General features: G+C 54.0%; 11 protein-coding genes across 11 annotated transcripts; 3 read left to right on the forward strand and 8 right to left on the reverse strand.

Moving 5' to 3' along the window:
• The first annotated feature begins 1,930 nt into the window (after positions 1–1,930).
• Positions 1,931–3,532, forward strand: EI97DRAFT_401301 (uncharacterized protein). The gene is made up of 3 exons (XM_033796458.1): positions 1,931–2,092; positions 2,150–2,532; positions 2,598–3,532. The coding sequence occupies exons 2-3, from the start codon at positions 2,197–2,199 to the stop codon at positions 3,291–3,293; spliced, it is 1,032 nt and encodes a 343-aa protein (XP_033652352.1). The 5' UTR covers positions 1,931–2,092; positions 2,150–2,196; the 3' UTR covers positions 3,294–3,532.
• Positions 3,533–3,679: 147 nt separating this feature from the next.
• On the reverse strand, positions 3,680–4,650 carry EI97DRAFT_421407 (uncharacterized protein; the record flags this gene model as incomplete). The annotated part of the gene is made up of 1 exon (XM_033797053.1): positions 3,680–4,650. Exon 1 carries the CDS (start codon positions 4,430–4,432, stop codon positions 3,680–3,682), a length of 753 nt encoding a protein of 250 aa, XP_033652353.1. The 5' UTR covers positions 4,433–4,650.
• Positions 4,651–5,100: 450 nt separating this feature from the next.
• Positions 5,101–7,182, reverse strand: EI97DRAFT_443704 (uncharacterized protein; the record flags this gene model as incomplete). The annotated part of the gene is made up of 3 exons (XM_033799850.1): positions 5,101–5,721; positions 5,975–6,174; positions 6,423–7,182. 3 exons carry the CDS (start codon positions 7,180–7,182, stop codon positions 5,101–5,103), a joined length of 1,581 nt encoding a protein of 526 aa, XP_033652354.1.
• Positions 7,183–8,160: 978 nt separating this feature from the next.
• On the reverse strand, positions 8,161–8,965 carry EI97DRAFT_89985 (uncharacterized protein). The gene has a single exon (XM_033803197.1). The coding sequence runs from the start codon at positions 8,688–8,690 to the stop codon at positions 8,286–8,288; it is 405 nt and encodes a 134-aa protein (XP_033652355.1). The 5' UTR covers positions 8,691–8,965; the 3' UTR covers positions 8,161–8,285.
• Positions 8,966–11,936, reverse strand: EI97DRAFT_89984 (Rho GTPase activation protein). Its single transcript, XM_033803196.1, has 5 exons — positions 11,585–11,936; positions 11,398–11,531; positions 11,095–11,343; positions 10,200–11,048; positions 8,966–10,146 (listed from the first exon to the last, which is right to left on the reverse strand). The coding sequence occupies exons 1-5, from the start codon at positions 11,787–11,789 to the stop codon at positions 9,241–9,243; spliced, it is 2,343 nt and encodes a 780-aa protein (XP_033652356.1). The 5' UTR covers positions 11,790–11,936; the 3' UTR covers positions 8,966–9,240.
• A 1,815-nt stretch (positions 11,937–13,751) lies between these two features.
• EI97DRAFT_357479 (uncharacterized protein) lies at positions 13,752–15,142 on the reverse strand (the record flags this gene model as incomplete). Its single annotated transcript, XM_033794917.1, has 3 exons — positions 13,752–14,152; positions 14,212–14,562; positions 15,085–15,142. Coding segments are annotated over 3 exons (810 nt in total), but the record flags the coding sequence as incomplete, so codon positions are not given.
• Positions 15,143–16,083: 941 nt separating this feature from the next.
• EI97DRAFT_459789 (uncharacterized protein) lies at positions 16,084–16,542 on the forward strand (the record flags this gene model as incomplete). The annotated part of the gene is made up of 1 exon (XM_033801039.1): positions 16,084–16,542. One exon carries the CDS (start codon positions 16,084–16,086, stop codon positions 16,540–16,542), a length of 459 nt encoding a protein of 152 aa, XP_033652358.1.
• Positions 16,543–17,351: 809 nt separating this feature from the next.
• Positions 17,352–18,379, reverse strand: EI97DRAFT_451348 (Ureohydrolase; the record flags this gene model as incomplete). The annotated part of the gene is made up of 2 exons (XM_033800342.1): positions 17,352–17,655; positions 17,709–18,379. The coding sequence occupies 2 exons, from the start codon at positions 18,377–18,379 to the stop codon at positions 17,352–17,354; spliced, it is 975 nt and encodes a 324-aa protein (XP_033652359.1).
• Positions 18,380–19,070: 691 nt separating this feature from the next.
• Positions 19,071–19,448, forward strand: EI97DRAFT_459791 (uncharacterized protein; the record flags this gene model as incomplete). Its single annotated transcript, XM_033801040.1, has 2 exons — positions 19,071–19,166; positions 19,236–19,448. The coding sequence occupies 2 exons, from the start codon at positions 19,071–19,073 to the stop codon at positions 19,446–19,448; spliced, it is 309 nt and encodes a 102-aa protein (XP_033652360.1).
• Positions 19,449–19,511: 63 nt separating this feature from the next.
• Positions 19,512–20,103, reverse strand: EI97DRAFT_434727 (uncharacterized protein). Its single transcript, XM_033798698.1, has one exon. It carries the CDS (start codon positions 19,978–19,980, stop codon positions 19,642–19,644), a length of 339 nt encoding a protein of 112 aa, XP_033652361.1. The 5' UTR covers positions 19,981–20,103; the 3' UTR covers positions 19,512–19,641.
• EI97DRAFT_90037 (uncharacterized protein) lies at positions 19,959–20,890 on the reverse strand. Its single transcript, XM_033803198.1, has one exon. The coding sequence runs from the start codon at positions 20,539–20,541 to the stop codon at positions 20,029–20,031; it is 513 nt and encodes a 170-aa protein (XP_033652362.1). The 5' UTR covers positions 20,542–20,890; the 3' UTR covers positions 19,959–20,028.
• Positions 20,891–21,463: the final 573 nt, after the last annotated feature.

The raw sequence follows: 21,463 nt of genomic DNA on the forward strand, positions 1-21,463 counted from the left end.
AGGTCCGGAAGGTTTCAGAAATGCTGGAGGTGGCGTAGATATGTTGTGTCGGGAGGTAGGCGTTCAGAGCTGTGGCTTGGTCCCAGTAGTAGAGATTGGACGGGTCGAAGCGTACCTGAGGTGAAAGTGCATCTGGTCTTACTCCTATGTATGTACGAATATGTTAATGCTCTGCGGTACTTTCAATCCCAAATTCATTGTCAAGATAGCCGTGCCAATAGCCACTTTCAATCATTAGACTCGCCTCACCCGAGCTTGGCCGGCTTCGCGCGAGTTCGGCCTGACCTGATTCTCTGAGGTCACGTGTATTCACTGATCTTGCCAATTTCGGCCACCCTTGGCCTATTCCGGCCAAGATAAAGGAGGCCCTAAGGGGAGAACTTCTACGAAGTATGTCGTGACGTTCGAGGTAGAGGACATTCAACGAGATGATGAAAGATACGATGAGGAAGACGGAACGAGTAGTCCAACGTGAGAATCGGAAGTCTCGAAGCGATTTTCTTCGAGATATATTTACATAAGGCATATGTGATCCTTGTGCGTGAGAGTGACGGCCGTTATCAGCATGTCTCGATCCGCAGTGCTAACTAGTTCAAGTTAGTCAGTATGCATTCTATTGATTTTGTGCGAGTGCGTTCATCTACGGTGGAGGATTGGCGTTTGGAATTCTCTGATTGACTTGGACACAAGCTTGTGAGTCGTATGTTCTCTCTTCTCGCTCCTGATGTCTGATGTCTGAAACGAATTCCACGGCAGCCTGGCTGCCTTTCAGTATGCCCAGAAGAACTGCTCATGCACTGTTGACCCTAATCAATGTAGCAGGACGAGAACCGTCACCATCTCTAGATTATGCGGCTACGTCACATCAGATGTTTCAAGTGGGGCTGAAGAATGCCACATTATGTTCGTGACGCACTGATAGCTGACTCCACGGGCAGTGAATCCGTTCCAACCAAACCTTTTAGATGAGTAGCTCTGGCCCTGATATGTACAGTTCCCCGATGCAAGCGTTTCAATCTCCTTGTTGACAGTTCTTGATTGGGCGCCCTTGCAGGAGACGGTACACACATTCCAGTGTGGTACGTTCCAGGGTCGCCCCATCCCTTTGCGCTATCCTCAAGGCCCACTCTGCCTACTACAAAACCAGGAGCTGCCGCGCAGTCACTGTTGTTCTTTGCCTCGAATTGTTTTTCCTGCTTTGCTCCCGCTTCGCTTTCCAACCAACCTTCGTTTATCCAACAATCGTTCAACAATCAATCTCGCTCGAATATGCGGACTCTAGTGCGTCTCGCGCTACTGGCGCCTCTAGGCGTATTCTCTCCTGTCCAAGCTGGGCCGGTACTTCGCGCTGAACGGCTGGTCGCACGCGCTGCTGTGCCGCAAACCGATGCTGACCTAGGGATCTATCAACGCGGTCTTGCGTAAGTGACCTGTTCTCAGAAAGTACCCGAAGCTTGCTAAACAACGGACAGTGATGGTCCGGCAGGTGGTGGAGCAAACCTCCACAAAAGGCAGACAGCTCAGGTGCGTAAATTTTACTGATTTTGCGTGCTCTTGTGCTCGTTGCTCTGCATCTCTGCTTCATGTATTTAAATCCAAGGAAGATACGGTGGATTGTGAGGGGTAGGGACTGGGGGAAGGTGAGGGAAGCTCGGTTCGTGGTATTCAGCGGGATATTCTGGAATGTAATTGCTTTCCTGGTCCATTCGCAATGAGAGTCCTCTACTTTCCTTGTAACCCTGATAATGCCATGCAGGCATATGTCGTCTTCTTCCAACGATCCTTAGGATCCAGAGCATAGGTGTCGCGTTCTATCCCTTGAAGTACACAGTAATAGCCTGTTCGGAATGCTCTACAAAGGGTTATGTGTGATCACCATCCTCCCTTTAAGGCTGATAATGGAATAGCCATCTATCCGGAGATATGCGGTAATGGTCGGAGAGAAGAGCATGCCAGTCATACCTTCCGTCATCTCCTCACTTCTCCATGTGTTATCGTGAATTGAAGCATGTGGTCCCACACTCCTCTGCTTTAGCCATGTGTCGACGTCAAAGTAAACTTCTTGCACCGTTGAACGCCCAGGCCACCCTTCGCACGTGCACCCGCGCCCCCTCTAACCCCAGCTAAAGCTAACGCGTCTCTTATCCAGACTCCATCCATCACACGTCCACCATCATGCCTCTCTGAACCACGCAAATGGCCCCTTCCCGCCCTGCCACCACCTCCGCCTCCTCACACCCCACCTCGACCGCCGCGCGCAAGAAACCCACCACCGAACCCAACGTCAAAGAAGTCGTGTTCGGGAACCTACTCATAAAACCATGGTACCCGTCGTTCTATCCCGAAGAGCTTGTAGGCCGGACGGTGGAGAGGTTGTACGTGTGCCAATGGTGTTTTAAATACAGTCGAGAATTGATGGGGTTCCTGGGACATGTGCGGCTTTGTCCGCTTCGGACGACGGGGCCGCCGGGAGAGGAGATATATCGGAAGGGGGAGTACTCGTTGTATGAGATTGATGGGGAGGATTGTAAGGTATACATACGAGCGTCTCAGATGCCTCTGAATGCAATGCGCTGTCGAAGTCTGACTTCCCGCAGCTATACGCGCAGAACCTCTCCCTCTTCGCCAAACTCTTCCTCGACACCAAATCCGTCTTCTACGACGTAACAACCTTCCTCTACTACCTCCTCGTCGCGCACAACCCGGTCCCTTCAATTGACTCTTCCATCCCCGCATCTCAAACCCCGTCTTCAACCACCCCCTCTCACAGGCCTACGCACACCTCCCAAGTCATTGGCTTCTTCTCCAAGGAGAAAATGTCCTGGGACAACAACAACCTCGCCTGCATCCTCGTCTTCCCGCCCTGGCAAAAACACGGCCTAGGCCAAATCCTCATGGGTGCTAGCTACGAGATGTCGAAACGCGAAGGCCGCCTGGGCGGGCCCGAGAAACCCTTATCGGAACTTGGAGGGAAGGCATATAGCAAGTTTTGGGCGCAGACGCTGGCGAGAGTGGTGCTGGGCCTGGAAGAGGGGAGAGAGATCACGGTCAAGGAGTTGAGAGATGAGACGTTCATCGTTGTGGAGGATTTAGTGGCGACTTTGGTCGGGATGGGGGTGTTGGAGCTGGGAAAGGCGGGAGGGGAGGGCGGGAGGGCGAAAGCGGTGATCAACAAGGCCAAGGTGAGGGAGTGGGCGGAGAGACATAAGGTCGATCTGAGCAGTCCGGTGGACCCGGATGCATTTGTTAATGCAGACGAGACGGAACGGATGAGTGAGAGCGGGGAACATTGAAAGGCTAATCATGCTTATGAGAAAAAATGGGTCGCGAGATGTAGAGGCATGGCATTCATGTACGGGCTTGGATGTGGAGAGTTGATGAATAATGATACCCTGGGAGGCGTACACGGCGTTATTTTAAGGCTTCACTTGTATTCTTCGCTTGTTATGATGGTTCATTACATCTCTTGCATCGTCTCATTGGGGGTCGAAAATCGATATGGGGTATAGAAATAAATACTTTCCGTCCGAGGTGGTTGTTTGGGTATCTGAAATATGCCGCTTTCCCTTCCACCGTCCTCCCAATTCCCAGAGCATAAAAATCCCAACAAGATATGCAAAAGGAAAATCTCCCAGACGCCATAAGCCAAACAGAAGACAACCAGTCCCAGACTCATCTCTTAAGCCTCGACCTTCCTTCCCCTCCCCCTTTCCCCCTCCAAATATCCCACCACACTCCCCGCCCTCTCCAACCTCGCCCTCGTCTCCGCCAACCCCGTATCCAGGCTCCCCAACCCCCTAACCGCCCTCTCATACGTCCTCTCCACCTCCTCCCTCCTCTTCAACTCCACCGCATCCAACACCGCATTTCCCCCCTCCTGCTGCTGCACCATCGCCTTCTCTTCCGCCTCCTTAATCGCAGCATCCCATTTCTCCCCCTCTGCCAAAAACCTCTCCTGGAACGACGCGGCCGCCGCACGCCCCGTAGTCCGCCGATGCTGCGCAATCTTCGCAATCAGCAGATCCCGCCTCGCAATCGTTGCACGTAGCCTGTCGCGCAATTTTTGATCGAGATCTTCATACTCTTCCTCTGTCTCCCCAGGACTCCCCGTATCCATGTGATGTGCTCCGCCGAGCCCCGAGTCGGACACGTCCATGCCGTTGATCTGCACATTCATCCTCATGCCCCGGATCACCCTGTCTATGAAGATATGCATGTATTCTGCTGTTTTTGCTCTGAGCGGGTCTTCCGCCTCGGGGGCAGGATGGGTAGGTGCGCCGCTTGTGGAAGTGGTGGTGGTAGTGGTGGGTGCGACGGGAGGGAGGTGGAGGTCTAGTTTCCGCTGCGTGTGGGTGCGCAGGAGGGATTCGAGGTAGGAGAGGTCGGCGCGGGATTGGAGTTCGATTTTGCGGTGGATTGGAGTCGAGTCCATTATGGCTATGGAGTCTGTGGGATGAGGGTTTGTGAGGTGGTGGACTGCAGTAGTGCGTCGGGAATGATCGATGCGGCACTCTTTGTGGCGTTCAGTGTTTTAAGGTATATGCGCAGGCCCGAATACTTCAGATAATACTCCTCTGGAGGACTTATATTGTACAGATGGTGATCATGTGGTAGTACAACGCGGCACTGACATGACTTTGATGCTTCCGGTGACGGTTTGTTTAGATCCGCATGTGTTGTCGCCTAGAAACGGGTAAAGCGCACGAGGTCACGTGGAGATAAGTTTGTTATCGCTGACATTCACTTGGTTGAGAGCAGGATGAGATGAGGGCGTCAATTGAAGTGTGAGTACGGAGTAAATCAAGGCCAATTACTTATCTACTTCCCCCTCCAGAATGCTAACAGTGTTACAAGACATTTATGATTGGAGGGATACTCCAGAAGGCGCCTCTTTTGACGAACGCGGTCCTAGCGGTGTACACTCTAAGCCCGCTAAACGAATTTCTATGTTCCATGTCTAATATGCCTATTCTCAAACACTCTTCTCCTTACTATACTTCCATCTTTAGAGTGCATACCTAGACACGCAGTCAGACGCACTTTCCTCTTCCCTTGACTGATATCCTAGCACAACCCTCCCATCTCCCCATCCCCGCCCTCTCAACTCCCAAGGCACCCCCAGCACCCTCTCGGCCATCCTCCTTCCTCCTCCTCCTCCTTCTCTCCGTCCTCTGTATAATCTCCCTTTTGTTCCCCATCTACCCTCTCCTCTCCCATTCCCCCCTCCCCCTTCTCCCGTCCATCCGTCATCCCACCATCCCCCTCTTTCCCAACCCTATTCCCACCATCCCCCTCCCACGCCTCGCCCCAAACCCACCGACTGTCCTCGTCGGTAACGAAGATGTCGACGACAGGTGAGTCAGACTTGTGATAGAGGTAATCCGTATTGAAAGAGTGCATTGGCGACGCAGGGTCGATGTCGTCCTCGCGCCAGTCACTGTTTGCGTTGGCGTTGGAATGGTGGGGAGTAGATGAGGAGGCTACCGATGTCCCGGTGGCGGAAGAAGAGGGTAATTGCTGGCTGGAGGAGGGGGAGCGGGCTGGGAGGCGATGGCGGAGGTAGCTGGGGAGGAAGAGTGCTGCGGCAATGGGGTCAGTGTCTTGGTTTTGATCGATTGAGGTGACCGAGTGTCTCTCGAAAGTGGACAAGCTGAAAGTGTCGCGGGAATAAGCGGGATGGGGAGAAGTGAGCAGTGAGCTGGAGTAGCAATGCACGAAGCACTGAAGCAGTGATCAAATCGTTCTCAATCAACGACCTGGCCGCCCCATTTCCGCCGTCCGACTCCTGCCACGTCCGCAAACCCACAACGTCCACAGCTCGTCCATACCCGCCACATCGAACAGAAAACAACCAGCAGCCATGACACAGAAAAACAGCAAACGCACAAGCCAAACACACACAGCGCCAACCATCACATGCAGGAAACAAGGAGCAATCCCAACAGGAAAATCATGAGAAAAAGCTACCACTTACACGAATTCCACTCCCAGCCCTGCTCCTCCTTGATACACGAAATCTGTTTATCGTCGCCTCGGTCAGCACTTCTTCGCTTGCGATCTCCTCTTCGACAAGATCAGGAGCGAAAAGCGGGAAGAAGAGTGGACGTACCAGATGAGGGTGGCCGGGCTCTCCGACATCGACCGTCAGGTACTCGGCGTGTGCTATTTCGGGGGCTGTGGAAGCGGTGTTAGTGGGTTGGTTAGTTAGAGGATGGTGGCGTTTATGAGTGTACGCTGAGCAGCAACGAAGCAATGAAGCAGAATCTCAAAATGACTGACGACGTACGGGGAAATCAGGCAACCAAAGACAGCGAAGCGCCTTCCTCCCGTCCATTTCCCCATTTCCCCCGTCAAATACCAAATCTCTCGAAAGCGAGGACCCAGACGGAAAAGGGGGAAAAAGGAAGAGAGAAAGTACATACCCAACACGCTCCTCCAACCCACATCCAACCTCTCCACTTCCCCCTTCCTCCTTTCCCTCCTTTCCTCCATCTCCCACTTTTCCCCATCACCACCACCACGTGCACGCTTCCTCCTTCTCCTCACATCCCCCTTACCACGCTTCCTCCCCCCACCATCATCGATCCGCAAACCCCGAAGACGATCAGCAACAAGTGAATCGTGGCCGTGAGCCTTAATATCCATAACATCCCTCCTCCTCCAGTCCACCACCGGTCTTTTCCCTAGCGCTTTCTCCGACAGTGGCGGTGGACGCGGAGGAGGAGTTGCATAGCTGGAGTGGCGGTGGCCGGTCCCATTCACGCTGCTCTCGACCCGGGATGTCGATGCCGAGCCTGCTCCCGATGCCGAGGGTTGCGCGCATTCGTGTCCAGGCGCGGACGGGGAGGTGGTGGGTAGGGGACGGTAGAAGACGGTGATGGTCGAGCCGTCCGAGTCATCGTTGTTGCCGTCGTTCCTGTTGTCATTAGAATGGCAGCGGATGTGTCTGCACACAGGGCGAGGGAGAGGGTGCGTTGTATGTGATGAGGTTGATGAAGTTGCTGAAATTGAAACTGACGGCGAGGAAGAGGAAGAGGGATTGGGAGAGAAGGATGGCTTTGCGGACGACGCAAGGCTTGTGGATGAGGATGAGAACGAGGATGTCGTAGTGCTGAATGACGGGGTCGTGGATGAGCCAGACTGTCCCGAGATACGAACGGACGAGAAGCCTGCCCAGGACATGTTGATTATAGCTGGTGCTATTGTTGTCCTCGTCGTTGTTCTTCCCAGGACGCGATGCAGGCAGGTTGATACACGATGTATGCGCACTGAGATATGATGTCTGGAAACGCAGAACTACACTCCGCCTCATCTATCCCCCAGCCTCCCGGTCTCCTCAACACCTTCCCCGCTCGTCTCTCCAAATACCGCCATGGCCGACGACGATGACGACGTCGACAACGGGCGGTGGGTCGATCAAAGATAGTCTCTCGGGCCGGGACGATACAGCGATACAGTTTCTTATTAGAGTAGATCATACTCCCCACTGTACCTATCCACACCGTGTATTTGCCATATGCTATATGCTATATGCAGTAACCATGCAAGTACGGAACCTACCTACCTTTCCCACACACACACGCACACTCGCTCTTTTCTCTTCTTAACCAATAACCTCACCAGTGAGAAAAGACCAGTATCCCCCTTATATTCTACACCGTCACGGCAGTACACAAGTAAACGCACACACAGTGCACAATATCCCCTCATCAACCAACTCGAAATCCCCCCGGGTCCTCCATATCACATCACATCCGGACCGACTGACTGCCTGATGGGACGTCATTTTCATCCCTACCCCGCCGATGGCCATTCGGGATGCTTACTTAGTTGCGCACAGCATGTCTCGACGTACCGCTTAGGTACTTAGCGGTAGAGTTAGCGGTAGATAGGCTGTACTTACGTTCCTGTCTACTACTTCCTTTGGGAGAAATGGGCATCGCTGGCTTGGGAAAGAAAAAGGGAATCGCAAATACCATACTTGTATGGATACATGTGGTATGTGTTGACCTGGAGGCATGTGACACTCATATTTCACGAGCCACCCCCTCGCTACTTGCGTAACAAGGACGTGGTCAATACCATGTCAAGCACACCATCTTCACACGGCACAAACGACAGACAGAGGCAAACGTACTTGTAGAGCGAGCAAGAAGAAGACAAAGAAGAAGAACCGCCCGGCCATCAAGCCAGGCCCATTACCCATTCCGACTCTACATACTCTACTCGAGCACAACTACCCTCAATCTACGCCAACCAAACCATCACTCTCCACACCAGAACCCCTACCTCAACATCGTCCACGATCTCGCTCGTTCCCACTCCCGCAAACAGAAAAAAGTCCATAGTACCCATCGAAATTCCAATCCTATTATCATACATGGGATATCGTAGCAGCCACTGAAAGGGAGGGGAAAAAATAAAAATAAAAGAAAAACACAAACAAAACAAACAGCGAGCAATAAGCAAGCAGCAGCAACAGCCTCGAAGCCACACAGACAACCCCAGCAACGAACCACACCCCACCCCGCACCCCGACACAGCATCCCTCGGTACCCGCCGAAGGACCTGCCGTAGGGCGCCTGCTGCATGAGGTGAGGCAAGGGAAAGGTAATGCATATCCAACAAACAAGCATAGCCAACATATCCTCATCCTCATCCCTGACCATGGTCCTAACCCCTCTCGTCATCCATCTCTCTTAGCCCATTAACGACTTTCCGTAGTCATGTAAATATGTGTATTACAAGCGAGCGCATCGAAGGAGAAAGGCGACAAACCGGAAGGAAAGAAAGGGAAGGAAACAAAGCAAAACACAACAATGGGGGGTATTGTTGCGGCAAAGAAAATACATACCAAAAGCAGGCTAGGGAAAATAGATGAAGGAGGAAAAGTATTGAAGCGACTCTCATGGGTAGAGCGTCCTGTTCATTGTAACATTGACGTTTCGACCGCCCGCGGACCCACGGGTCATCACGAACGGTGTCGAGTTGTGCCGGATATCGTATCTTCTTAATGGTCCTCGTTCAAGCACGCTAATATGTGTCTCCTGGAGATGCTTAGGCGACCGGTGGGCTTCCTTGGAAGGGAATAGTTGATGGTATATCCCACGGCTCCAGACTCCAAGACCCTTCCTCAAGTGCTTGTGTCCGGAAGGTCAAGTGGAAGCTCCAATGATGTCGACAAGTATCTCCAAAGAAAGGGGGTATCAAATGTCCTCCCCCGACATCGACGCTCCTCGCTTACCACCCCTTCTTCCTCGCGAACCGCTTGTTGAGCAGAATCAGCACCTTCGACACATTGAACTGCACATACTCCAGATCCAGATCTTCCTGATTATCCTTCTGCATCTCGAGCAAATCATCCAACTTCAGATCCAGCTCCAGCAAACCGCGGTTGCGGCCCTTGTAATGGAGCGAGATGACGAATGTACCGGGCAGAGGACTCGTGAAGTTGAAGTAGATATTCGCTCTGCGGTTCTCGGGAACATTGCTCTTCTGGATGACACCTTCCTTCTCGAGCTGCTGATGCGTGAATTTGTAGGGACCGAGTACCTGGTGTTTCTGTTGCTTTCGCGTCTTGCCTTCGGACTGGCTGCGCACATTATGGAGGTATGACTTGTAAGTTTCGAGCTGGCCGACGAGGTAGGCGTTGTGATCGCGGATTGTTCGGAAAACTTCTTCGAGCTTCTTGGTCTCTTCGAGGACCTTTTCTTTCATGGAGCCCAAATGCACCAGCTCTTGCTCAACCTCGTCTCGAAGAAGAGCAAAGCCATCTTCCTTGTCGATGACGCCGGATTCTTGCAGTTGGCTCAACAGCTCCATACTCCTGATGCCCTTCTTGACCATGACTGAATCATTCTTGGTTGTGGCTGCGGCTTCGGCTATTCGATCCAGCCTCAGCGGCCTGCGTGTTATTGATGAGTTCGGAGGCAGAGACCGCAAGATCATGACGAATGTCGACTTGGCCTCCATGAAGTAGATGTCATCTTGTGTGATATCGAGAGCCGCATTGAGATCATCCAATGGTGTCTCCCACTTGCTGAACAGGGGAAGGTTGATCGCGCGATTCTCCTTGCGTGGCAGCTGAGCTGGTGCAGGTCCGAGCTCTTGAAGAAGTACGGCCAGATGAGAGCCTTCATCCTTTGCCTGCATGGGATTAGCATCTTTGTGGGCATGGCGCAGCGACAGGAAGCACTCACAAGCTCAGCGGCATGCTTGTCCAAGAGCGCATGCGTGGCATAGACCTCGTTCAGGGTGATGGAAAGCTCGAGGTCCTTCTTAGACAGCGCAACATAGTTGTCCAATTCCAGGCTCTCGTAGAAATCACCAACCTCGCACAGATCGAGAAGGAACTTATTCATGCGATCCTTGTTCTGATGGATGAAGGGCTGCAGCTTCGCCATGTACGGCTCCTTCGCGTACGAAGGTTTGTTGGCCAGATTCTGGAGCATCTTAGCAATGTAGGTGAGCGTGCGCTTCGGATTCTCTGCTGGCGTTGCGTCGATGAGCATGTACGACCTCGGGGTGACGATGGCAGGATTGATGAATCGAAGGAAGAAGAAGCCTCCGATCAGAGTGCATATAGTCTGGTCCTGTGCGTCTGGGTACTTCCTTCTTGACAAACTTCGAATCTGCTTGCATATCCATCGGATACCGTAGGGCGTTTCTTCCAGACCGTTGATGATGGTTGTCAGAAAGTTGTTTGCGATTTCCGAGAGCATGGTCAGCCGCGGTGCGATTATCTGCTGCACCGTCTCGTTCTCGGCCGCCTGTTCTGCGGTAACTCCCTTGGGAAGATCGGGCGGAAGGCAGCCCTCCTTTTCCTCGATCTCGCTGACCATCTTCTCGTATACCTTCAGAGGGTTGATCTCCAGATCCAAGTCTTTCAGTTCGATCAACGAGTTGATGCTGTCGGCCAAGACGACCCGCAGGTAGCTCTGACCCGGACCTCTGCGGGTGTATGTGGTCATCATGCGCGACACGGGGGTATTGGCGCGCAGTAGCGAGCTATAGTCAGGGGTGTGATCGAATTGATATGTCAGGACAGACTAGATTGCTTCAGCAATGAATCAAAAACATGCGAAACAAACATACCTGAAACATGGTCAGTAGCAGATGTTCCTCACGGCTCTCATACTGGTTTCCGTAGATTGTGAACATGACGGTCTGCAACAAGGCATCGATCTCGGCCATGGAGACGAGGCGACACAGGTGTGCAATGTGTTTTGGCTCCGACTGCAGGAGGAAGAGCAGATTTCCGTATTTTTGTGTCTTCTCGTCGTTGGGGAAGAAGCCCTCCTGCAGCTCGGTGGATTCGTCTAGGTGGTTCGCAACCTCATTTTGCTATGGTTTTCCGTCAATCGTGGCTTCCATGGCGCACATGAGTGTGATGCATACCTCTTCCAAAGCCATGCGATTCTGAATGAGCAACGCTATGCGCGAGTCCAGATAGCGCACGTCCTTTTCCAAGACGAAGTTCTTTTTCGACTGTGACGATATTTTGGCTTTCAATTCGCGCAAAGCCTTTTGTGCTAGGAAACGGTCAGCATACAAAGATTTGCTGGTCGGGCGCTTCCAACTCTACCTCTTGCCAGGTCATCCTCGATTTCCAGCTCCTTGTCCTTTGCGGACATGGACAGGTACAGGGCGGTGACCGAGTAACGCTTCGACTGGCGCACCGAGCGGGAGCCATCGTGAGAGGACATGGTGTTCTGGCGAGAAACGGGAACGAAGGACGAGGACGACGACGTGGAAGCCCGCGAGGGAGCATGCAGCATGGAGACGGCCATGCCGGCGAAGCCACAAGGAAGCGTGCGTTGGCGGAAGTCGAACCTGCTGGGGCAGCAAGAAGGAAGTTGTACAGTGTGAGGGCGGAGGAATGTGTCGTCGCACGAGGCTGGCCGGGGTGATTGGTGGGCGAGCGACAAAGAAGATTAGGATTCAGGTACGCTGTGTAACGCGAGGAGCGGAACAGGCCCGCAGCCCGTGGCAGCGGTGCTCTGTGTCTTGTTTCGAGGAAATTCAAGGTGTGAGAGGGGTGGTGTTTGTGCGCGTCGAGAACAGTGCCTTGGGTGGATGGATCCCTCAGCTAAATTGCACCAGGGGGCGGAGGGCCCGCGGGGTTGGGAGATGTCGTGGACGTCTGTCGGGCGGCGCAGAGAATTGGTAGACTGACGGCGAGGCTGGATGGCGCAATGTGGTGGGAGCGGAGAGAGGGCGGTCGCGGGTGCTCAGGCTGCGACGGGCCGTAACATTCCAACAGCAGCACAATGCGGCTCGTGCCAGGGGCGCTCGAATCGAGGGCGGGAGCGGGAGCGGGAGCTGGGGCGGGCGTGGGTGATGGCGAATGAAGAAATGAGCGTATGAGAGTGGTGGAAGTGAGAGAGAGAGAAGAGAGAGCGAGAGAGAAGGAGGATGGTTGGGCGGAAGTGGAGGAGGGCTGGGAGGGGGGGAGTGGTGTTTCAGGGCGGGTGGAGGAGAGCAGAGAGGAGAGAGCAGGGGGCGCTAGGCTAGCGACTTGTTGCCCAGATGCACAGGAAGGTGCAGCGCCAGGGGAAAGCGGGGGGGAGGAGAAAGACCAAGGAGCAGGTACACCAGCAGATGGAACCAGGGGCACCACACCCACCCCTTTACAATTATGTATTGAGAAATCGCTCCCAATACTCGGTCCATTTTCCGCTAGTAGTAGGAGGGAGTACACAGTAGTTGCCGAACTCCGTCGTCTCTCGCTGATATTGATCATCTACCGTGCTGTAGGTAATGTTACACAGCACAGACGCCCGCACGAGCACCAACGACGTAACCATATACACTCTACTGTGTACAAGTACAGTAATACTCCAACATATCTACCGACTGTCTGCATCCAGGGCGCAGAAGTGGTCGACGTCCGTTGCTAATAAACCGTCTCGCCGATGATCAGAGACCGTAGACATTCCCCCATGGATGGATGCATCGATATTCCCAAACCAGTCTAGTGCAGAAGCTGAAACACTGAAACCATGTCCAAAAGGGGCCAAGGGCCGCCCGCTCGTGGCTCGCCACCCCGTCCACGAGCAGTGTTTGTTCATTGTCCGTCGAGCTTGCTGCGAGGACTTTTACACAGTACCGGTACATATTATTATCGCTGTGCGAGAAGAGCTCCTTTCCCCTTCACACAGTACTTTCCCGTGTCCGCTGCAAAAGTACCCAGTAGGTACAGATTGGCATCATTTTATACATGACTTCAATCATTGCCGTTTGGACACGGAATAAGCCGCTCAGTCTGGCTATCACCACAAGAGTGTATGGCATGACGTTGCCTCTAACTATTGGAGTATAATGACACGGAGTTGCCTCTATCCTGAGCCGCGCACGCTGCCTATCATCATATCGTGCCCGTTTCCCTTTGCCCTTCAAAAAGCATACTGTGTACAGAGAGAATTTAGACCTGTCCTGAACGCCAAACTGTGGTACAATATCATACCATCCTCAAAGAATCCCAACGGTGGAATTGTCACGCATACCGAGTGATTTCGTCCTTTTCCGTCCGTCCCACGCCCATCCATCATCGCATCACCAGAGAAAACAGCCCTGTTCAAAGACCTCGACGCCCTCCCCCGCGAGTCAGGCCGTCACCCCCGCAAGCAACGCCATGAACCCAAAATAGCTGCACCCTCGCATTAGCCCACGCACGTCACCAGCACACTCACAAACACGTGCAGATAAGGTACCTGGACTACCTAGGTACAACACGGGAGGGAGGGGAGCACTTACATGGACGCACAGACGAACCATTCCCGAACCGTCATCAGCCCCATCAACTCGCTCGACGTCACCACAAACACCTCTGCCGCCCCGATGACCGTGAGGATGAACAGCCGTGCCAGTAATCCAGGCACAATCGCGAACGCCATGAGCGGGAACACCGCAATCAGAGGGAGCCCCACCGCTGCCCGTTGGTGGGGGCTGACACCTCCTCCCCCTCCAGTACCGCTCGCCGACCCATGTGGCCGACTTATTGCGACCAAGTCGTCTTTGCACTCGAGGAAGCGCGCCTCGTTGGAGTCAATGGGACAGTGTCTCTGGAGCCATGTGCGGTACGTCTGGATATCGGCGGGGCTGGCTGTGTCCAGGTTCTTCAGCATGCTGCTGAATGACGACAAGGCTTGATCTGCCATCTGCGCATCAGTCTCTGACCATCTGAGATTCTGGGAATGGATCGCTCCCTACTGTACTGTCCCAGCTTCAAGTAGATTCGACCCAGCAGCTCAGTCCTCTTGTACTGCAGCTCTCCCCCATATCGAGCATCCCCCCTCCGCGACGCTGGATACACCTGACCCGCCTCGTTCCGCGGCAGGCACTGAGCAATGCACTCATCCGTACACCTCAGCTCCTCCTCCAGCTCGGCTATCTCATCCTGCAGATGAAGCAGGACCCTGTGGTTCAGTTGCTCGAACTTGCGGTACATGGGAACAATCCTGTCATGCTCTTGCGCCGCACTGGCATCGCTCTTTGCAACTCCCGTCAGCTTGTCAGCGAGCAGCTCGTAGCCCACGACCGTCGTCCTCGCCAAATCCGGTCCTGCTGGCTGCGGTGCGTAGTACTGTGGGTGATGTGCCAAGGGCTGGGCGTTGAATGGGGCGGGTTGGAGCATATCATTGGGCGCCGCTCTGGGGGGTTGCGCCGTCGTCGAATAGCTGTTCTCAGCGGCATAGGATGCAGGCGCTATGTAGCTGGAGGAGTAATAACTTGTAGGCGGCGGTGGTGCATGCCCCGCCCAGGCAGGTGCATGAGGGGCTTGCGCGTGATAGCCCATGGGCGAACCTGCTGAAGGCGGGGAATGCATGCCATACAATGGCAGTGCAAGCGTATTGGGCGAGAAGCCTCCTTCGAAACGGATGTCTCTCTGTGGCTGCGGTTGCAGAACATGATCTCTAAGTTCTCGCTCCTGATCTCGAAGACGTCTCAGGTGTGGGTCGCTATGTGTGGAAGCCGACGATGCGGAAGGCATACGAGGAGGCGCATCTCGATGTAGCATCAGGTCTTGTCCTGGATGTTGAGGAGGCACTGCGTAGTTAACGTAGGGGGGCACTCCGTGCTCACTGTGATCCTCATCATCACTGTCACTTTCTTCCTCCTCGTCGCCCTCTTCTTCGTGGTCAGCATGGTGCGGTGGAGCGTACTCATGAGCATGAGGAGCGGGCTGAGGGATGTCACGACGATGTCGGCGAAAGGACACACCGGAGTCACTGCGGAACCCATCCGGACCGTGCGACGCAGGACCATCTGGCCTCTTGTGTGCATCTGAAACTGGGCCACCTGGCGTGGGCTTTTGTGCAGCTGTGAAGTTCGTAGTGGGATTATCATTCTCCTCTTCCTCGTCCGAAACCTCTCCATCATCTTCGTCTTCGCTACCGGAGCTTTGGACGGGAGACATAGGCGTAGGACCGGTCTCAGGTTCAATTGGTTCCAGCTCTCCGTCCATATATTGAAACACGTCGGGTGCCTGCGACTCCATAGCGGTCTGTTTTCGTATCGACTTCTGGTTCTGTAATCGTTTTCTATCCTGCACCGGCCTGCGTTTAGAGATATGGCCCTTGTCGTAAGACTTCTGGGTTACTGTTGAATTGCTTCCACTTGATGCGTGAGAATGCTGAGTCAATGAAGAGAGTACCGAGACGAGTGACGAGTTCGGGAGATTAGCTAGGCTCTCAGCTCGCTGCTGTAGCGAAGGTTGAGTCCGTCTCCTCGATCGATGCCCTATCGTCCCATCTTTGACCGGACGACGTTGTCTGGAAGACGTAGATCGATCTGATGTACTGACAACCGAGCTTCTTGAGCTTCTGACACTCTTGCTTTCTCTTCCTTCCAGTATACGGCTGAGCTTAGGCAAGAAGCCAATAGTATCCCCTTCTTTATCTGTTCCTCCGCCTTCGGATGGAGGCTTCGAGGACGAGGAATAGTTTGGGGTTTCGGCCCCTGATGGCTTCCGTAACGTGTTGTTGCGACTACGCTTGGCCTTCTGGGCTACCTTCCCATTCGTGTCTACCCACTGAGGGGAAGTGGAACGAGGGGACGCATCGGGATCTGACTTGCCCCGCAATGGACGACGTCGAGGACCAGACAGGCGAGACGAGACAGCAGATCCGGAGGCCACAGCCTCAGGAGAGTCCTGGGAGTCCTCGACCAACTCCTCAGACAGCGACAATAGTGTACGGCTTTGAAGCCCTTCTGGAGACACTTGTGGGTCTGTCTGAAGGATGGTACAATGGATTAGCCTCGCGAGCGCAGAGGGAGGAGGTCAATGGGGTCTATATTGCTTTTCCCACGCACCATGCTAGTGTGGTCTCGCTAGACAAATTAGCAATGCAGCAGCCGCGGTTTGCGTCAATGGATTTGGAACTGACGCCGTGGGCTACGGCGGGGGGATTTGGTGAGAGCCGCAGGGGATGGCTGATTTTCGAGGGTGACGCAGAGTGCGAAAGCTTGCATGCTGGAGGCGCTGAAGAGCATACGTTGTGCAACGGGAGAGGCCTACGGAAGGGCAACGAAAGCATCTGAAGCAAGGTGCGAGCGGCTCAAGCGGTTTACAGGTGTCACATGGGGAGGGCTGGGCCCACGGAACCCCGGAAACGGGTGTGAGCTGGGATGGTGCGGGAAGAGAGCGACGATTCAGATTCGTGGGGGGAAGAGAAGAATCTACCGGAACGAGCAGGATGCTGGCGAGGTGTTGCCCCGCGATGCAGCTGGGGCGGCCAGTAGTGTGAGTGATGGGAGTCCATGAAGGATGCTGCGACGTGAAAAGAGGTGCCAAGGTGTGAGTTGGGCGCGGAATCGGGCAAGCGAGCGAGCCAATGAATAAATCTATGGATGCTTGTAGATGAAGCAGGACGAGGCTCCCTGCTGGGGAGCGATCCAAACCTGAGGTCCGCCTACTCTGAACTCTCAGTGTGAGTGCAAGCATCATTGAGGTTTAGTTCAGGATATTGAGTCATTGTATCTCGAGGGATGTTTAGCATACTGGAGGTCAATGGAAGTAAAGGATCGGGGTGACGGAACTCGAGCCCAACATCAACCTTGGAGATTCTTAGGTGTAACACAACCTTAAAACCTTCGAGAAGGCTGGCCACGTGTGCTGCCGCTAGCTGTTTTCGAAAACTCCTGCATCCATCTGATGGATGGCACACGGGCATGCGGATGAGCGCATTCCCAACGTGCGGGCGCCTCCAGGGCGTTGGTGCGGGATGCCATTGAGTTGGCGGACAGCAACAGATGTAGCGCATAGCCCAGGACGGGGGGATTATAGGGAAATCTCACAAGGATCAATCGTGTTTCAAGTATACCTGTACGAAGCCAACAGACACCGTAACCTATAGAAGGGTATCTCCAAGCGCACACCTCACCAGGCTAACGCCAGTCCTGACTGTCTCGCTCGCGCCGTGCTCCTCCAGGCTGGGATTGACTTCGACCAGATCCACGGCAACCAGCGACCCGGTCTCGGCGAGACACTCGCAGATGAAGTCACCCTCACGCAGTGTCAGGCCGCCGCGCACAGGAGTTCCCGTGCTGGGCGCCCACAGAGGGTCCAGGGCGTCGACGTCAAACGACAGATGGATAGGTGTGTCACTACCAATCCAGCCGACGGCCATGTCCATGACTTTGCCGATGCCATGTCTGTTGACAGAATTAGCTGCCATGAAGAGAGGACCGTACAACCGTATGCTTACCTGTCGATATCGTGCATCGTGAACACCTTGATACCAAGCTCTCTCAGAATCTTCTTCTCGCCCTTGTCAATGTCCCGCAGGCCAATGTACACCAGTTTCTTCGGGCTGAGCAAATGATGCTCCTTCAACCACCCAAACGTTTCCTCGTGCTCATCCTTGGCCAGCCCTGTTAGGAATGACACCGGCATACCATGAATATTCCCACTCTCCGAGGACTCAGGCGTGTTGATATCCGCATGGGCATCCACCCAGATAACCGCCAGCTCCCTCCCCAGTCTCTCCCTCACCGCCCTCGCCGACCCGGAAATCGTCCCGATAGCAATGGAATGGTCCCCACCCAGCGTCAACACCAACTTCCCCTGCATGCTATACTTGTACACCTGCTCGCTGACCTCGCGCGTCACGGCGCTGCAGAACTTGGGCCTCTTCATGCCCCGGTAGTCCGGGTCGTCTTCGGGCAGCATCTCGGAGAAGTTGTGCACCTCGCCGTCGTAGCTGACGTTGTACTCGAGGTCCTCTCGCAGTTGCTGGATCAGGCCGGCCTGGATGAGAGCCATGGGCGCAGCGTCGACGCCCGGTTTGGGCTGCCCACCGCTGAAGCCGACGGCTACAACGCCGAGTTCATTGTGGGTGGGAAGGAACTTCGGCTGTTTCGAAGGAGCGTGCGTCATTTTGAGCGAAGTAAGGGAAATGTGCCGTGCCCAAGGGTTGCAGATGAGACAGAACTGGATATTTTCTTGCTAGATGGCCGCGATTAGCCGATGCGCGCAGATTGTAGTCGCAGAACCGTAGTACTCACGAATAGGAAAGAAATGACTGAGAAGCAACAGCTGGCTGGCTCTGATTCAACCCTGCGAAGTTACGCCTTTACTTCAACGGCCTGCAGCCACCCAATTCGCGGCTATATCTCGTATACGGACTTCGTGTGCAGCCAAAAACGTGCAAGATCAGTCAAAGGCCGGAGGTCAAAGTGGATGAAACTGGGCAGAGGGAAAAAGGAGGCCAGCTTGTCGCCTTTTGTAGGCGCCGCACAGCCGCCATAGTCTTAGGTAATTTCGGCATCCGAGGGTGCGCGAAGACTTCTTTCGCGGGTGCAACTGTACTTAGGGGAAGGGAAGCGGTCCCATGGTGTTGCGATTTCCCCTAAGTACAGGATTTCGCGAGCGCGTTCCTACAGAGACCCCACTCCCTTCCAAGATTGGCAAGGCGCAGGCCGGCTTTCGGACTTTCAGCTTTCATCCCGTCTCTTATCAGATCTCCGCTCCTAGCCGCGCCAAGCTCCCGACATCACCTGGGCAATTCTCAACACCCGCATCTACACCTTGTTTCCCCCGTTCTTACAATTATAACGCCTGCCTCACAATGTCCATCATTCAAGCCATCCGCATCGTAACCCCCAAATCCAGCAAATCTCGAACCACAACCCTCGTCCACCTATTCTGCCACGTCAAGCCCGGCGTGAGTGCGCACCGCGAAGGCATCTCCGCTGTGACAGATTCCCACATCGAAGTCTGTGTCGCAGCATAGGCTCGAGACGGCGAGGCCAACAAGGCGGTACGAGAAGTCGTCGCCGAGGCCCTCAAGGTGCCAAAGTCGGATGTGCACATCGCGAAAGGGATGAAGAGCCGGGAGAAAACCGTGGAAGTTGTCATCACCGATCATGATAACAAAGAGACCAAGAGCCAGGAAGAAGAGATTCAGCGGATAAAGAACCTTTTATTATTACTGACGAAGGAGTGAATTATTCGTACCGTGTTGCGTTCGATATTATGCATTATATGACCTCGTAGGCTGGACTGTTAATCACGACGACCATCTCTCCTTCTCACAGAGCACGAGCTCTCAACTCCAGATATCTAATCATACCGCATTTAAGTATACTGCCAAGCACCAACATCGGTCGTATTTACTAGTCCATTGTCAGTTCCCCATTCTACACTCGGTTCACTGCAGAAGCACTCAATAACTCACCAGTGACGGCATTAAACCCAAGACAAGCAGGATCAAACTGAACCCCAGCAATGTTTCCGAAAACCTGCCACCCCTTTTCATCCTCCCCCGTCGGACAAGCAATCAATCCATCTCTGAAGATCAGGTGGCCGAACGACTCACTCTCGGTGCGAGACCAGCCGTCGAGAATCGAGCCATCGGGGATGTACGCCGAGTGCGCTTGCGTGTAGCTCAGGGAGCCATCGGGTGCGACGTAAACTGTAGTAACGATTAGCCTCCATCTGCCAACTACTACATTTTGTTGAAGAACAATATGGCACATCACATACCCTGCTGGCCGCCAGGCACCATAACCGCCAAACTCAGATAATCATATCCACCCGCCAGCACCGTAGTATCCCCCTTCGGACACGCGTCCCCGACGACGTCCGGGCAGTAGGTCGAGGGGGGCCCTCCATTGAGGTAGAACTTCTGGCCCCGTGCGGTGAGAGGGAGGAAATGGATCGGGGAGGCGCTGCGCGTGGACATGACGCGGAAGTAGGATTGCGCTGTGGCGCTGGCAAGGAGCGCGCTGAGGACGGCGAGGGTGTACATTGTTAGCTGAGTGATTGATCTGTATGTGTGTATGTTGGATGTGGATGTAGACAGAGGGATAAGCGAGCGTGTGAACCGAAGTGTTCTTATTGCTTGTGGGGTGTGAAACGATTGGAGGTGTGGACGTTGTGATGCAATCTCTCGAGCAAGCGTCGACGCCGTCTTTTATACATCCCTTCCTATTGCCCAACTGCCGGTAACTTGGTCTACGTAGTACGCAGAGCCATCGGTCTCTATCCAAAAATATTTCCGTCGGCGCATCACTCTGGAAACAGGCTCTCGCCTCCATCCTGGACCCACTGACCTGCGTCACTGCAACGGTCCCGCATCCGCTTCAGCTTCTACCCCGCGCGCATCGCACCTGATCAAGCATCGAGGTCCGGGAGTGGTGGTCCCGTTATGGAGTGGCGTCATAACCGTCGCACCGCGCATGCAGGGATCAGTACAGTATGTACACACTATTGGGGAAATGGAGCTGACTGTGCGAGCCGAGGAGCTGTCAAGCCGCGTACTGGTAAAGAGAGTACTGGGTGAGTAGAGCGGAGTAGAAGCGGTGAGTATCGAAAGTGGCTGAGGCTACGGCAAGGGTATTTGGCAATGGCAGACCACACTGGTGATGTTGCATCGCGTAGCTGGGGATTTTGTGTGATGCGGATTACACATCACATCGTTCACTTTACTACATGGTACGTTGTACTGTTGATTACTCTGTATTCCATGTACACAGTACCTAGGTATACGACGGTGCGAAGCGCACAGCTGAACGCTAGCCCGGACGTTGCCAATACTGTCATTTACCGCAGCCGAGCAGGGAGATCGGCGCCCGCGATGGGACAAGGTTGCAGATGGGATGGATGGTCAACGTGCATGCAGGTGTCACGAGATGGGTAGGTCTAGCAAGGCGTCGGTTTGGTAAGCGGCGTGCAGGAGGGGTACTCCGTACTGTTATCAATAGAAGACTGTGGATCTGACTCTACAATCTTTCTGATGAAGATGATTCTCGGAGGACAGGAGAGGGGAAGAAGAATCAAGTCCGGTCGAACTCGCGAATCCACAGAGAAGGAATCAATCGTACTGTTACAAGCGGATGAAATCAAGTTGTGGTACGGGAGTACCTGTATCATTTGCAGAGGGATCCCGTGTGCTTCGCCATTTCCTCACCGACCACACAGTACATCCGCAAAAGGCGAACAAACCGAAAAGCGAAAGAC

Source organism: Westerdykella ornata, assembly GCF_010094085.1.
Source record: "Westerdykella ornata strain CBS 379.55 unplaced genomic scaffold EI97scaffold_17, whole genome shotgun sequence".
NCBI classification, from domain to species: Eukaryota; Fungi; Ascomycota; class Dothideomycetes; order Pleosporales; family Sporormiaceae; genus Westerdykella; species Westerdykella ornata.